This window comes from Cricetulus griseus (genome assembly GCF_003668045.3).
Source record: "Cricetulus griseus strain 17A/GY chromosome 1 unlocalized genomic scaffold, alternate assembly CriGri-PICRH-1.0 chr1_0, whole genome shotgun sequence".
Classification (NCBI taxonomy): Eukaryota; Metazoa; Chordata; class Mammalia; order Rodentia; family Cricetidae; genus Cricetulus; species Cricetulus griseus.
Window position 1 is genome coordinate 67,968,270 of NW_023276806.1, and position 18,297 is coordinate 67,986,566.

General features: G+C 34.4%; 1 protein-coding gene across 5 annotated transcripts in view; it reads right to left on the reverse strand.

Moving 5' to 3' along the window:
* Lrba (LPS responsive beige-like anchor protein) overlaps positions 1 to 18,297 on the reverse strand; it is a 561,457-nt gene that overhangs the window by 330,084 nt on the left and 213,076 nt on the right. For all 5 annotated transcript variants that reach the window (XM_027392996.2, XM_027392995.2, XM_027392998.1 and 2 more), the window contains one exon: positions 1,559 to 1,725. In XM_027392996.2, the coding sequence (XP_027248797.1) occupies positions 1,559 to 1,725 (167 nt within the window). The remainder of the gene's footprint in view (positions 1 to 1,558; positions 1,726 to 18,297) is intronic.

The window sequence follows — 18,297 nt, forward strand, 5'->3', positions numbered from 1 at the left end:
TGGATGGTTGTAAGCCATCATGTGGCTGCTGGGAATTGAACTCAGGACCTCTGGAAGAGCAGTCAGTGCTCTTAACCTCTGAGCCATTTCTCCAGGCAACTTAAAAGCTTTATTTTTATTTTATGTGCATTGGTGTTTTGCCTGCATGTCTGTATGAGGGTGCTAGATCCCCTGGAATTGAAAGAACAGTTGTGAGATGCCATGTGGGTACTGGGATTTGAACCCAGGTCCTCTGGTAGAACAGTCAGTGCTCTTAACTACTGAACCATCTCTCTAGCCCCCGGAAATTTTCTTTTTAATAATGTACCTTTCGTTACTAGACAGAATTAAAATGCATCTATCCAAGAGCCAAGAATATAACAGCTATTCTTATTTGAAAAGAAAACACGTTTCTTTGGATTTTCAGGTATATTAAAATTTGAGACCTTAGTAATGTCTAGCTGTATAGAATAATAATGTTGAGATAGCAACTCTATTATAAACCAGCAATTATTTTAGATAAATACATTCTACAGTCCATTTATCTTTTAAAGATATTTTGTTAACAACAAAAATCACTTCAGAAATATTTGACTCTGATAGTACAGAAATGCTGTCCTACATAAATACCTAGCTATCACTAGAAAGGAGCCGGCTGCTTGATAAAACTGACCCATGAAACAGTGTAAAGTTACCCCCCACCAATTTTTTTAATCTTACAGTTTCTTTCAAAGAAAACAAAAACTAAAAAACTTTAACAAATATACGTTCAGTTCCCACTATGTACCATGCAAAGGACTATACTCATTTACTCAGTATCTGGTATAAAAATGACCTCATCAAATATGTAGCATTAAAGCACCACAAAACTCTATGACCTTTGTTGACACAGCACACAGAGTGAGGGGGTTGGAGGCCGACACCTGTAGATGTTATAAGGCATTAATAACCACTGATCTCAATATTCAAGTCATTTCATGACCTCTATATCCCATATCACATCAACTGGAGTATGATTGAAAAAAGAAACAAACATCGTTCCTATCATAAATCTGATATATATTTTCTCTCAAAGGGTCAACCTCAGTACTTGAAACCAAAGTTGTATACCTCTTCTATATTACTGAACACTTGCAAACAATCTTACAAGTGGCCTTCAATTCAAACTTTTTAAGTTAACTTTTTAAAAAATGTCAAAATTATTTATTAGGAAAAGTTCTAAACTAGATTCTATGTCCATGAGACACATATATTAAATACAAAATCATTTAAAAATAATGTATTTCAGGAGATTCTATGAAGTAGAATCAATAAAATAAGATTTGTTTGTCTATCCAATTCACTGTAAAATGAGAAAGGAAGGATGGACAAATTCTCTTTAAAAATGATTTGAAAGAACTAGTACCAAAAAAGATCTATAAATATACCCAAATAGATGTTCTCTTCCTATGAGTTAAATCTGAAGTAGAGACATATACTTAATTCTGTTCTTCATTTAGCCTTGTTCATATTCAAAGCCATTTATTTAAACCTAGGCTGCCTACAGAGGATGAGGGGTCCACACTGAAGGCTTTCCTACCTCACTGCAGAACTTCCCCAGGCTCCATGCTTGTCTGTGAGAAGGTTGATAATTTTCTGGATTAACTGAGTGGCTGTCACATGGTCTCGGTATTTAGCTGCTCTTATTAAATGATCACACATCTTCTCCTCTTCACGTTTGTCTGCAGAATATTGCGCACACAATGACTGGTATGGTGGGAGAGAGAAAGATTTATTAATTAATTAACTATAAAAATGTGGATAAATGCTAAGTATGTATCATGAAACAATTTTTAGAATGAATCAAGCCAACTAAAACTTTAATGCTAATTTTATAAAGCTCATTAAACATTGATTAATTTAGTTTTCTAAAGTCAAAAATAAGATACATTCTGAAGCTGAGAACAGTTAAACAGATATTATCAGTGATAAACAGCAAAACATAAGAAATTTGGGTCCTGCATTACAGCCATAATGACAAGACCAAGTAGAGGAAATAATGCTATGGAATAAATATGGAGACATTATTTGTACTAGATAATTATGGTGAGTTTATATTTCATTCAAATGCCCTGAAAAAAATTTAAAAGGAGAATATGGGATCAGTTTATATGTCAAAATGATCATGATATCTCTAAGAGAGTGAATTGTAATGAGACAAGATAACTAAAGAAATGAAGCAAGTTACGAGGTCACTGCAAAGGTCAGGATAAGAGGTTTTAGTTTGTTGTTGTTGTTATGTTTTCTTGGTTTTTTGTAAAGCTTACATTAATAAATACAGCAACTTCTCGAACTTTGAAGAAGAAAATTTTGGCCTCTTAAATTCAATCTATAAAATAAACCTGTAGGGAAAGAATCACCTGGGAGATTAAAAATGCAGAATTAAGTTCCACTCCCAAAACACTAAGGCAGGATCTGGATGTTAATCTCCCCAGGGTAATAGAATGTACACTGAAGTATGAGAAATACTACCTTAGATAGCAATTTTCCAAAACATGTTAGGGCTCTTAAGCAGTAACTGAGCACAGTGACAGTTTCCAAGATGCTTTTTTTTTTTTTCAATTCTGCCACTTCTGGTGTCATATTTATGATCATGATTAGAAGCATGAGCACTGATGTAAATGACCCTCTACATTATCTACCAACTCATGGCCTTAACTTTCAAATGAAAATACATGTACACATACACTTACAAACACACACACCCTGGGAAGTAGCCTGCATTTGATTGGCAGAAAAGTTGTTACTTTATATATTACACATATACATTGTGGTTGCCTGCCTCTCCTATTATATGGATAGTAGGAATCTGGACAGACTATAGTCACATGCAACTCCCACCACAACACTAGCAATAAAGAAGGGTCCTGATTGTCCTAAACCTCTTAAGGTAATAATCACATCACACTGACATTTAGCCCAGGTCACCCAGTACAATTATTGTATGAAGTAGAAAGTTCCGAGTTTGGGTAAATAGTATACTCCTCTTTCTCAGTGTATAGAAGTAAATACCTCCAGAAGAACTGAACGTTTTCTATCCTACAGGGCAAGGAGTGGGATAGCCTAAAGATAAATCCAGAAGTGAAATACAGTAGAACTATGGCAACTGCAAAAAAAAAAAAAATAGTGTTTATTCCAAATCAAATCATAAACTTTTAAGACATTTGAATCCTTAAAAAATGAAGGGGAAAGGGAGAATATTGAGAAGGGGGGTTTAAGAGGGGATAGGGAAGAGAGCAAGAGTAGAAGGAGGGGTGAAGGATAACTAATATTAAAGTTGCTTGAAAGCTGTATGAAAACTACTATAAGATATTTATACACACACATATATGTATGTATATATAAAAGTGTTGACTTGGAGTTAACTCCCCAAAGTCATAAAGTAACAAATAAAAAGCCCAGTGACAGGTAAGTTGTTAGTCATGCCTAACCCATTCGTGTATGGGTTGCCTGGAGACCTCCAAAACAACATAGGCTACTGGTACTGAATCTAATTGTGATGATACTTTTTTTATGATCTAACAAATAAAGCTTGCCTGAAGATCAGGGTGCAAAGCTAGCCACACTAGTCAGCCATAGAGGCCAGGCAATTAAAGGCACACACCTTTAATCCCAGCACTCTGGAGATGGAGGCAGATGGATCTCTGGTTAATTCAAGGTTACCCTGGGCTACACAAAATTGATCCAGTCTAAAAGAGAAACGGAGCTCACACAAAGGTGATTCCAGCACTTGGAGTGACATGCCTTTAATCTCAGCACTAAGGAGGTGGAGACAGGAAAGGATATGGCTGGGTGGAGAGAGGAATATAAGGCTCAAGAGACAGGAACTCATGGCAGTCTGAGGTGCAATGCAGTCCGGTCTGAGCATATTGGCAGAGGGAAGAACTCTCTAGTGGCTGGATGTTTTCCTTCTCTGATCTTTCAGCTTTCACCCCCTGATAACTGACTCTGGGTTTTTATTATTAAAACAAAAAAGAACTCAGACTATACCTAATATTAAGGCCCTATTGCTGAAGACACTGCCTACTTTGACCACACTGAACAAAGAAATCAAGTTGGTACTGACCAGAAAGCTTCCTGTCTACTGGCTAGCTTTGATAGTAAGAAAAGGTGCTATGTAGGTCCTGGGAGATAAAAGTCATCAACAGTATTACTCATCTTAAATTTCAATAAAGTCCACCATGATGAGGCATATCTAGTGATGCAATAGAATCACGAATACTATTGGGGTAAGTACCACTTTCTGATTGGATTTAAGGCCTGTGCCACAGGAAGAAACATCCCTCATAATGTAAATCTGGCCTAGAAAACATGGTTGAAAAAGCTCACGGGCCCCAGGGGAGAACCTACTCCTATTATTCTGCTAAGTATCAAACTGCCATCTAAATTCTTATCTCATACTTCAGGTCTTAGTGCTCAGAGAAGTTTCTATGTGCAGTGGACAATGGTTAATGCAGAAACTCACAACTGACCAAAGTTCAGAGAGTAAGTGTCAGTGGAGTGCTCTGCCACAGATCGAATCATGCCCACCCCAACCCAAGGCTCAGGGACCATTAACAGAAACGCAGGTGGACAAAATGGAAAATAGAGGTTGTTCACATGCATAATGAAAAAAAGGTATGTGTAATGTATCATTTTATAGGGAATCAAAGACTGGATTTAACAATGGATGGTTTTGAGGAATAAGTTATTCAAGGGAGGAAAGAAAACGAACCTTTAAACCAGACGCACAAAAGAAAAACAGAGAAGAAATACATTTTGACACAAGAAAAATACAGGTAGAAGTATTTTTCAGCAATTATTTATACTGAAACTGCAGAATTCAGAGTGAAAATAGAAAAAAAACACTATGAATCAAAATAAGCAAGCTTACTCTATCATCTGTCTGATGTTTCTTGATAGTATTGACCAATTCCTTAGTTTCTCTGGGTTTAAACTTCCACTTTAGGTTTAAACTTGCTAAATGACAGGATTAATTTAATTACAGGAATCTATTACTCAAGAACAAGTGACTGCTGAATGTTTATTCATAAAGAGGACATCTAGATAATCCATCCCCTCAAAGGCTCAGTGAACATCACAGGAGAAAGCAGAAAGAACACAGGAGCTGGATGAAGGGTAGAGTGCTGTGGGATGCTGTTCCTTAGGCTGACATGGCTGTTAACCATGAACTCAACACCTATGGTTACCTGAGTAAGACTGTGTCCTTCAATATCTTATCATACAGGGACTAATTCACAAGAATGAATTCTTCTATGAGGATTTACAAGTAACTAATGGTTGCTGGAAGAGGGAAGGATGTTTTTGTCTGTGGTGTGGTCACTGGAAAGATTTCCATTGTCCTGTAAATGACCCATGAAGCTCACTGGGAGAAGAGCGCAGCAGACAAGATATGAGAGTAGAAACACAAACTGAGAGGAAGAAAAACTCAAAGATCCTAGATATCACTTGAGGACAAACTCAAAAGGATGCTTTTGTTTGATTTTCTTGTGGGCAGAACTTCGTACTTCATATCACTCTATTTTTGGACTTTAAATGTCATATAAACTAGGTATAAGTAAACATCACATGAGTTATAAAAATATCTGAATGTAAAAACAAATAGCTTGAGAAAATATTCAATTTATTTAACTACTGCTAAAAATTTAAATGTATTGCTATATAATTAATAAAATGAATATTAAAATCAGAGAAAAACAAATTATGTTATATTATGTAAATGCTGATGTACAGACTATAAGACATATTACAAAGTAGGCTAGAGCAAATCAAATGCAAATATGATATTTTATATGTATTGAAGGACTGTAATAAAGAAGCTACAGGAGGGGGCACTTCTGTAAATTTTGAGTTGAACAAACAAAAGAAAAAATATTTTTTAAATATCTGAATGGACAGCAGCTTAAGTGAAAGTGGATATTATTTCATTGTTGCAAATGTCACTTGATAGTGACATTTTCAGAGATCCAGACAAGAGCTAAAAAGCTAAGCTACAGAAAAAGGAACTGTATAAGGATACAGAGATCTTTATACACATTGTATCCTGAATTACTTACTACATCCACAGTATAACTTTTTCTAACTTTATCTGACGAGAGGAAATTCAAATTATGGATGGAAATTAGAGAAATTAATGGTCACTGTACTCCCATAAACATTGCTTATCTTCATATTAAACACTACTAAAAGTGCCCTTACTTGTAGCAAGACCTTACTTAAAGAGACTATTTCTACTTTTTATAAATAGTTGAAAAATAAACATTTGCTAGCCTATCAAAGTTTGCTGAAAAGGCATTTCTAAAAACAAGGACTCAAGGTAAGCTAAATAGTAAAACGGTTTAAAGTGTTCTTTAATGGATCTTCCTTTACAATTTAAAAGGCAACTTTTCATATCTGACATAAAATCTATAGATATAAATCACATTAAAGAACCATTCTTTCCTGATTATCAATCTCTGTCTCCTTGTAGAACATTACAGTCACATTTGACCTTAAAACATGGTAAAAGAAAACCAAATAAGAATGTTTCTTCACAGACTCTGGACTGACAGCTGGGAAACCTGCATGGGACCGAGTTGGGCCATGTAAATGTGGGTGACAGTTGTGTGGCTTGGGCAGTCTGTGAGGCTACTGGCAGTGGGACCTGTATTTATCCCTAGTGCTTGAACTGGCTTTTTAGAGCCCATTCTCTTTGGAGGGATACCTTGTTCAGCCTAAATACAGGGGGAAGGCATTGGTCCTGTCTCAAAGCAATATGCCAGACTTTGTTGACTCCCCATGGTAAGGAAGCCTTATCCTCTCTTGAGGAGTAGATGGCATGGAGTAGGGGGAATGTGGAGAGAGCAGGAGGAGGGGAGGGAGTGGGAACTGGGATTGATATGTAAAATGAGAAAAGATTGCTTTAAAATAAAAAAGAATGTTTCTAAAACATATAATAAACTTATCTCTTTTCTTAAAATCATCTTAATAGTGTAAATTGAAGATGTTCTCATCAAATACCAATAATAATTTATATTATTCAGGCAGGTACGTATGAGGAACACTTGAGTGACACACATGTGTTGGGGAAACACATGTATCTGTGTTTCAAGGTTGAATGAATGTAACCCTGAGACACCATCCCTATAGCTCAACTGACACTTGAATTCAGAACATAAAAAAGGGTAACTCTAAAGTTTTCCTTCAGTATTATTTTAGGCAGAACATTTTACTTCATATTACCTCTGCTTTTCTGGACTTAAGTGTCACATTAAATAATGCAACATCACAACAGTATAAAAATATTTGAATGTTAAAACAAAAGAAATTACCCTAAAAGCTAAATAATTCAATTTGCATTTGAAGACTATTAAAGAAACTTAACTTTTGTTACTGAGAATTAATGAAGAAAATAAAATATAACTTGCTCCTTAGAATTAATTATTTATAGTAAATAAATAAGTTATAATGGAATAAAAAAACAACTTAGAATGTCCACCACAATGTAAGTTCCCACATTAGCTCTCTAAATGAAGAAGCAGAGACAATAGTGAATTTAAATTTTTTCATGTGGACTTCATTATATCCTACTTCACTATTTAGCTTTTGCATGGAAGTTCAGAGAGATGTAACCGAAAATCAAACAGCTTATTTTGGTTTCTTGCTGGCACTGAACTGGCTTCCTCTGTTGGTACTAACATGTTTCCCTTCATAGCTCTTTCTATTATGAAATCTTTGTATATTTATCAAGGTTTTCTCAAATGTTCCATTTGAACCATCAATTTCCCACATCATTTATTATCTACCACCAATTAGCCCTACCTTTCAATTTTTTATAGCTGATTCAACTATTTATTCAAAATTTAAGACCATACATCACTACCATAAGGGTAATCATCCAACACTGGACTTTACTAAGTTGAACTGGCCACCCTCATCTTAAACATGCTATTACACTGAGAAGCTTTTCTATATGCAGTAACATGCAGCACCAATTTTTTCCTCAGATAAGAGCCCACTTATTTCACTTTAGAAAAGGGTTTCTATTAGTTCAAAACTAAGAGGTAGAAATAACCTAAATAGCCTCTTATGAACAAACATTGGATTTTTTTCTAGAAGAATTTTTTTCCAAGACAAGGTTTCTCCATGTAACAGCCCTGGCTGTCCAGGAACTCGCTCTATAGACTAGACTGGCCTCGAACTCGCAGAGATCCACCTGCCTCTGCTTCCTGAGTGCTGGGATTAAAGGTATGCACCAACACCTAATTAGAAGAAACTTTTTATAGTAAAAATAATTTATATACTCTACCCTCAACCCTCCAAAATATATGACTGCCGAAAAAGAGCAGAAGACATTTTTGTTTTGTTTTGTGGTAGCATTCTACTACTGGGTTCCCCCTCCAGCACAAGATGTTTTATTCCCTAGAACACATAACCTATAATTTAGCCATCACGTATTATCTTATGTCCGTCTATGCACCTATATTTTAGACAAATGCAGATTACATCCAAAGAATATCCTTGAAATTTTACACAAACAAGAAAAAACATTGTGTATCTTATATTAAAAAAAAAAGTCTATTTGGGGCTAATGACATGACTCATGGGTAAAGGTAAAGATGTTTTGTCATCAAACCTGACAACTTGATTTCTATCTCAAGGACCCACATGGTAGAACAGAAACAACTTACACAAGCTGTCTTCTAACTGTACCACCCCCTAATCACATGCACAAATTTTTAAACTCTATTCAGAAGACAAGAATATGAAGGACAAGTTACTAGAGAAGAAGTTATGCAGAAAAAGATCCAGAACTTCATATTCTTTTGTTTCATTGGTTGATTGTCTAAGGTAAAAGAATAGTATTCTTTTTAAAAGCTCCCACATAATTGGGAATTAAGAAACTCACCTCAGATTAATTTACAAATCAATGAAAAACTCATTAGGAAAATTAGAAAAAATATAAAATCAGCTACAGCAGAATTTAAAGGAAAACTTATAGACTTAAATATATTAGACAAGTAGAGAATTGGGATCAGTGATCTAAATGTCTATTAAAAATAAGTGGCCTAATCATCTATGAAAGATAATAAATAAAGAAAAGATCCAATTATTTAAAGTATACAGAATTTTTTTTCATAGAGAAAATTCAATAAAAGTACCATTTGGTTCTCTAACAACAGTTGCAGCATCATTATAATTAATAGCCAGAATGTTCAAGAACAAGAAAAAAGAAAGATCTATAAATTATTAATATAAAAAATGGAGTGCTAGGCCTAATGGCTTGGGCCTATAATTCCAGCACTGTAGACACTGAGCTGGAGGGCTGTTCTACTTCTGGGGCTAGTTGGTATCCATAGTGAGTTCCAGACCAGCTAGGGCTATACAGAAGGCCCCAATTTAAAAACAAGAACAACAAAGAAAAAAGAAAGGAAGAACAGCTCAACACATTCTACAAAATAAGAAAATTTCCTACAAACATTAGAAGGGAAAGAAAAAGAGAGGAGAAGGGTGGGAGAAAAGAGACTGAGATTTAGAGCCCTGGTTATCATACTGCAGAAAAGAGTTATAACTTAACTGCACAGAAAGAGGCCTCACAAACACTGCCTTTTAACACCAAGAAACTCAGCTATACTAAGGATGTCAAACTTACAAGGTTTCAAGCATTAGATTTCTAGAATAACATGTTTTATTTGATATAGGGCAACTAATTTACCAGAGTATTTTAAAACAAAAACAAAAACAACTTAAAATTTTGAAACCAAAACTGTCTCAAAATATAAGAGAATCCTCTTCCTAATTTAGTATTGTATGTTAACAATATAAATGAATTAGTTTCATGATTTTAGTGTTTAAAATTTAAATATTAAAAAATATGTGCCTTTAGACAGAGAACAGAACAATGCTACAGGATTACTGAAAGCTGTTGAAAAGGAAAGCCACATAAAGTTCAACAAATAAAGAAGTTTTTCAATAATTTAATTTTAGAGGTCTTTGTGCTTTATCACACACTCCAGGTTTGAAGTCTGATCTTGAAAAAATAAAATTAATGCATTCTATAGAAGCCTTAGACTCCTGAAAGACTAAGAAAAATGAAAGCTTCAAAACCTCAACAGCAAACAAAAGTCAACCAATGATAATGTGTGACAGCCACCTTTAATTCTGAAGTGATTTCTCTGTCATGCACCGCCTCAAAGTATTGATTTCTCTCAGCAGGAAAAAGTCTAAGCAATGAAACAGATATAGCACCATCCCTGCTTCCCAGCCCACCCCATAACAGCATTCAAGGTTAAAACAGGCAGGACACTTATCAAAGTATCTCTCCCGTTTCTTCTTCTTTTAATGGACTAGGTGCAATGTGCTCTGGGGCTTTATCTCTACAAACTGCAGTCCCCAATAATATTAAATGATTTCAAGATTAGCACAGGTTTAAAACCTTTAGGTTTCTCATAATAATAGCTTGCTTTAAAAAGCCTTATATATATATTTGTAAAAACAAGTCAATGCCAAGCAGACTGAAGTTTGCACATACTTTCCAGTGTATACACAATACTGTTTTATTATTTTATTACTTACTAGAGTACCTATTAATATTTTTCAAACCAAATTTTAGATAGATCCTCAAACATTATTTTTTTTTTAAAAAAGGCAAGATAGGTCCATTAACAATGCCGTCAGTACATCATCTATTTAGTAAATTAAGTAAAAGACATGTAGAATTCATGTTCAATGACAGTGGCAGAATTAAAACAATAAAGAGGACTGAATTTAAAAAAACCTTTAAAAATCATAATGTGATTTTAAATCATACAAAACAATGGTACTTAACTTAGTAAGGTCTCATGGCTAAATGAGTAAATACATTTACAATTACAAATGGGTGACTTATAGCTAACTACAAACCAAATGCATTTCAAAAGAAGCAGATAGGAAAACAATTGATTCAGCTTTATAAATAAGCATAATTAAATCAGTGCTTAAAAGCACAATATCTATAACCAGATAGCTTGAGTTCAAATCTTAGATCTGAAGTCTTCAAAAGTGGACAAGCTATACAAAATCCTGTCTCTCAGATGCTTCAGCTAAAACAGTAGAAAATAAAACAAGATTTTTCTGGAGAACTAAATAATAGAAATAAAATGATGAGAACAGTCTGTGTGAAACAGCAGCTTCCTCCATTTATTCTATATTCATTTTGTTACCAGAACACACAGTGAACAGTCCTTTTCTTCCAGCATCTCAACGCAACTGTGAGTAAACAATCACAGCTTTATAATAGGAGATAAAAATAACTATCAAAATTCCTCAGAGAGGCATAAATTCCTAAGAGAGACATAAATGTATAGGGAAAGAAAAGCCTTATGAATTGGAGAGAGGTAAGGAATAAACAAGTATTCACCAAGAAGCAACCACTCAAGATAAAACAAATATAACAAAATAAAGCAGCAAGGGAAAGGGACAAAACTAAGCGTGGAGAATAAGACATGTAATCATGTGATTAGTGGTTCATGCTATAATCCCAGCACTCTGGAGGCCAACCTGGGCTAATAGTTGGTTCAGCCAATGTAATCTGTATGGCCATATCCTGTCCCAAAAATTCTGCCTTGTAAATAGCAGCCAAAGCTCTCCCATTTAAAATACATTTGTACTTTCCTTGAGTTAATATTTTACCCATTTCCTTCTTAAATGAAATATTCCTCAAAAGTTTGAAAACTTATTTAACATATGAAATACTAACTGAATTTTTTATTTATCTACAAACTCTTATGCTGCTATAAGTCCTTCAACTCTTATTGACATGGATTAATAATAGCCATTTCCACTGGGGGAGATTGAACTAAAAGCTGTTTTATTTGCATTTCCCTGATGGCTATGGATGTTAGCTATTTTTCCATATGTTTAGGATGGAAGGATCTTTATAAACTGATGGCAGAAATATAAATTGGTGCAGCCACTATGGAAATCAGTATAGAATTTTCTCATAAATAGAACTACTATATGAACAATTTACAATACTGTTGGGCATTTTTTAAAAAAGGACTCTAACTGTACATACCACAAAGATTCTTCACATCTGTGTGTACTATCACAGTGTTCACAGTAGCCAAAATACTGAAGGAGCATACACACGCATGCACGTGCATGCGAGAACACACACACACACACACACACACACACACACACACACACACACACACACACACACACGCACGAATGCACACTCACAACCCATAAAACACAAAACTAGAAATCATAATATACAAGTGAAGGACCAGTCAGGTACAAATTACAAATTACAAACAACATAGTATATGTGACAAAATTTGAGACATGGTTTCAATATATAACCTTGGCTGGACTAGAACTCACTACATGGACCAGTCTGGCCTTGATTCCTAAAGATACTACTTACTCCCAAGTGCGGGGACTAGTTTACATTTAGATAGTTGTTTCTCATCCAATGACAGTTGGTTTTTCATAAAGAGCTCTAAAAATTGATAGCCTGTTAGAGTATATATGTATACCACAAACAAATATGTACATGATCTGTTCAATAGTTATCCAGAGAAGACCTAAAAGTAGAAAAATTTTGAGCTCCAGCAGGGAAATTACAGAAAGTGAAACAACATAAAAGACACCCTCCACTGCATACTAGGTATACCTGATTCGAAAAATTAACTGAGAGATATTGAGTCTCTAGCTATGCAGAAAGGTGTACAGCACCTGAAAGATGATTCCCAAGGCTGCCCTCTGATATTCACATGCATAGACATACATCTGAATGTACACCCCCATGCCATGTGAACCTGCACTCACACACATGCATGGGCACTGGCGAGCATGCACACACACACACACACACACACACACACACACACACACACACACACACACACACACACAAGACAGAGACAGAGACTGGCTGACCTACTGACTAACTGGCTGTAAATGGATGGAACCTAATTCCAAGGGGAAAAAAAAAAAACCAATATATAGTTAGAAGAACTGTTACTCCAAAGACCTGAACTAGGCCTTAGAGCCTGCAAAGAGAAAAGGCCTGGGCTGAGAAGTATGAGAGTTCCAAAGGCAGTTCCTATGTAAAAGCTTGGCATGTGAACTCTAGGAGATGCAGTATCTCTCACTCAGTACTGCTATTAATCCTTCTCTGTGTTCTGAGGCCCTTCAGTGGTTGCTATACCTACAAAATAAAAATAAGAAGCCTATGTACACACCTTGGACAATAACAACACTATAAAGAAAAGAAGGGCTTTTCCTGGGAAAAGCTGCTTGCATGACAATAAGAGCTCTGACACCAACCACTCTTCCCAGGAGTAGCCCAAACAGAAGCTCTATAGAATACCAAGAGCTCCACCCTGGCAGTAGGACATGTGAGTACAGCTTGAAAACAGCAAGATTACATAGAATTAGGGCTTGTGGAAGCTCCCTAATTAAATACTTAATACAAATACTAACCAAGAAGCATTATACATTTGTAAGTCCCATTTATTTCACACACTTGTAAGGAATAAGCATTTTCATAATCCTAAATTAAAGATGAGAGTCTGGTATCTTAATCTCCCCTATTTAGGAAATGACAGACCCAAGTTTAGAGTTGCCTGTTTTAAAGTAAGAGATGTGGTGAAATACAGGAAGGTAACATGTGGTCTTATTGGTTTGTCAAATACTAAGATTTAGACATTTAGAAGAAAAACAATACTCATCTATTTCATTATGTTTGTATTGTATCTTTTAACAAATTATGTTTATGTGTGTAACTGTATGACACATATGTGTGCCCGGGGAGTTCAAAAGAAGCACCAAATCCTGACGCTAGAGTTAGTTGTGAACCTCCTGATGTGGGTGCTGAGAACAAAACACTTGGCCTCTAGAAAGAGTAGCTCTTAACTGTTGAGCCAGCTTTCTAGCCCTTATTTTATCTTGTTATACTTATCAATACATTTTTATTTTAAGGCGATAATGACAACAAAACCAAAAAGCTACCAATTTAAAAATATGCATTCATTCATATGTAAGCAAGTAACTCCAAGGACTATTTCACTGTTGGTACCATGTAGACAAATACAAATAAAAAGGCTAAATAAGATGTACACCCCCCATGCTAGTGACACTAAAGTTGGGATGTAATTATTGACATAATGCTTATTAGGCTATATTGACTAAAAATCAAGCATCTCTTCCAGAAATAACAAACATGTTCAGCCAAGAGGGTTCACCAAAAACAGAGAACAGCAAAACAAAGGACCCTATAGTCTCCAATTCAGAGCAATCACAGCAGCAACAAACAATTACACCATTCCTAAACATCAAGAGTTATTTGTACTTTCACTCTCTCCCATAGGTTTTAGGATAAGAAGCCAGGGATCCCAGCCCCAAAAAATAAAAACAGGAAAAGGAAAGCAAAATAAAATAAAAAGGTAGGGAATATGCAAGAAGAGAAATAGAAATAGGAAGGATTAAATTTGAAGCCCATTTTAAAACACCATACTGCCTCATAAAGGTAAGTGTATGTGAAAAGCTAATAAGAAAATATGAGCATGGTGCCACATATTTGTAACCCAAGCACTCATGAGGCTAAGGCAAGAGGATTACCCTGATTTTAAGGCCAGCATGAGCTGCAAAATGAGACGTTGTCTTAAGACAAACAAGCTAAAAAAATTAGTAAACATACACAGAATTACAATTACTATATTTTAACTACTAGATGAAACTAAAAATGAGAAATTTAACTTTTTTAGTAACAGGAAAATTAAAATAATGAACTAGGTAAAAGAAAACATTTAATATCCAACTAAGAATCTAGTATTTCAACTTGAGACATAAAAGCACACATAGTCAATCAAAATATACAAATAGAGCATATATTTAAGAGTTGGTTTAAATAATCTACAGATGTGAATGAAAATACAATGTCAAAATAATTAAAACAGTAAATAGCACTTCTAATTTACTATCTATAGTTTATTCTACATTAAATGTAAGTACCAGATTAGGAATAAACCAATGACCTTTACATAGTCCCACATTGCAAGAGATAACCGAACTATCCTATCCAGTAGTACATAGTTAATTCTGGCATTTCAGGACTAAATCCCAGTATATATGGTCCTGAATTGACACTTTCTATTATACATTAGAGACTACAATAATAATTTTAGTAGTCTTATATAATTAAATATTTATTGTAAGTTCTTGCTCTTATGTCTCATAATATAAATGCCACAAAATAAAAGCCTATTCAGCAAAAGAAAAGGTGGTTTATACCATGTTTAGATAAACTTTCACCATCATATCAAAAGCAACACTAAATCCACAGAAAATGTGAGCATATAAAACAAGATCAATATTTGAACTACAAAATTATGTTTAACAATTAGTTTTCATAAAGATTAAAACTTTATACATAAAAATTTTGACTCCTCAAAAATACTTATCCTAAATTAGACATTTTATTATGGAAACAAACATTTATTTTCCTATTCTGTATTAAAAACTTCCTATACTCTACTCCTATATTAGATGCTGAAATTGAGTCTGAAGAGTATAGAAATCCATTTCTTTGAATAGATATCAGTAACCCGAAAACACATATTAAATTATTAAAAGTAATATTTGAAAGGTGTCCAGAAAAAAACAATATCATCTGCAAATTGAAACTGTGGTATGTATAACAAAAGAAGTAACAATGACAAGCAATCAACCTCCAGCTACTTCTCCCATGAGACAGTAAGAAGAGCCATGACCCAGAAAACCACAGGTCTTACATAGAACACACCCCCACACTCCAGCAAGTACCTTGAAATCACATGCAAGATTTTAAGAAGAAATCTGTCTACATTCACAATAAAAATAGTGAAAAATTAACTACCAAACTATCTTGTAAAGCATGATAGGGGAAGAATGTCATAGAGTGTTCTCTTTCTACATCACATGGCTATTAAAATGTTTTTTTTTTCCCTTGAGTTTTTTGTTGTTTTGTTTTTAAGTTAGAGCTTCCAAGGTTAACCCTACATTAAGTAGTTGGATTTTTGTTGTTGTTGTTTTTCAAAACAGGGTTTGTCTGTGTAAAAGCCCAGGCTGTTTTGGAACTTGCTTTGTAGAACAGACTGGCCTCCAACTCAGAGAGATCCATCTGCCTCTGTCTCCTGAGTGCTAGGGTTAAAATCATGTGCCACCACCACCAGCATGAATTTTTTAAGTATTTGTTTTTATTTGTATGATAATCATAAAGAAACCAATAAAATAGACTTAGAAATCTGGAACCAAAATGAGCAACACTGAATATACCCACAGCATCGGTCAGACAACTATAACCAAATCAAACACAAAATAAGTACAGTGGTCAGCTGGTTTATATTTGGATATTGTTCCGAATGAGGGAATGTAACTTGTAATGATCTCATGTGAGACTTGATTAGTGAGTTATATCAAATGGAATGTACCAACCCATGAAAATTACTGCACTCTGTTGATTTACTTTATCAGTAATAACAAAGCTTCTTTTCCATGACTGAAAATCATACTCACACTAAAAGATTTTAGTATTGAATGAAGATATAGATTGTTAAACCATAATCAGAATCATCAATTATAAAAAATATCTTGTAGCAAACTAATGTAACAACTGAAATACAATTGGCTACATGGGAAAAAGCAAAACAAACTCAACTTTAGAGATCTATCACACAATACATGAATGGAAATTTGGTGTGAATTTTAAAATGAAACAACTAAAGGCAATATTCTGAGTTATTTCCCTAATATCACCCACATTTAAAAACACAAAACCAGCCGGGCGTTGGTGACGCTCACCTTTAATCCCAGCACTTGGGAGGCAGAGGCAGGCGTATCTCTGTGCATTCGAGGCCAGCCTGGTCTCCAGGGCGAGTGCCAGGATAGACTCCAAAGCTCACAGAGAAACCCAGTCTTGAAAAACCAAAAAAATAAAAAATAAAAAACCCACACACAAAACCTGTTGAGCTTTTAACTAGGTTTGTAGACATTTAAAATAAGGAACGTATTTCCAAATTATAAACTATTTTACTTCTTCTAAACTAATAAAAGGGTTAAAAGCAAACGCAATTTAATTTTTACACCAAGATAAAGTTAAAAAAAAAACCTAAATAGAACTATGCACATATTTTTGAAAATATGCAAGCTGTAGTCAACTATTTTAAGGAGGAATTCCACCAAATCTTTTAAAAGAAGATACACTAATATTACCTGTTCCTGAGGAAAAGAGAACAAAAACATTTTTTTCCTTTCATGAGCAAGAATAACTGTATCTACTTCAGTTCATGGTTACATCTTACTTAGCTGGAGAAACAATGGCACATTTCTATATCAAATACAAATGCCCACCATTTCGTTTTTTACATTTTATTGACAAGAACAAATGCAATCAGACACAATAAAACATCAGATGAATAAACTTAGAAAGACATTGCAGTATATGCAGACATGACTGAATACCTAAAATGCCTAACAAAGCAAAACAGAAAAAGCAAATCTAGTATATATGATACTGTAATTCTGAATAAAATTAAATAGGGCAATGAGGGGGAAGAGAAGCATATTCCTACTTTCATTAGAATGTCACAATGCTTCAATAACTAACACACTTCAACATCAGTAATTGAAAGCACAAACAATTTAATAATGGAAAGAGGGTATCTACAAACAGACCTTAAAACATACTTACTATATCATAGACACTTACTATATCATAGACGCAATATGTCAGATAAGAGGGAAAAACTGGGACTATATAGTAGATATTATAGGGAAACCCATGCATATGTATAAAATGAATTTACAACACAACGTATTACAACATAAATTCTAAAAATATTTTTAAAAAACCTTTAGATATAAAAATGCCGAACAAAATAAGTATTTATGTATATATTACTCTTTCAACAAATAATCAAAAATTGAGATACTATTAAAAAAAAGCATTCATACATTGAATAACAAAAATCACTCTTTTAAAATTTCTTTAGCATACTGGCTAGCCATGTTGGCACACGTCTACAGTCCAAAGCCAAGAGAATCAAAGTTCAAGGTCATCCTCCCTACACAACAAATTTAAGACTACCCTGGGCTATATAAGATCCTGTTTCCCAAAAAAATGAAATTTTCTGAAAGATAACAACAAAAAGCATAACAAGCTAAACACAAGAATTTCAAAGATTAACTGACTCATTAAAAACAAACACACAATAATAGGATTAAAATTATTTCCAATAAATGTAAAGCAGAGGCCACCAAGATGGCTCAGTG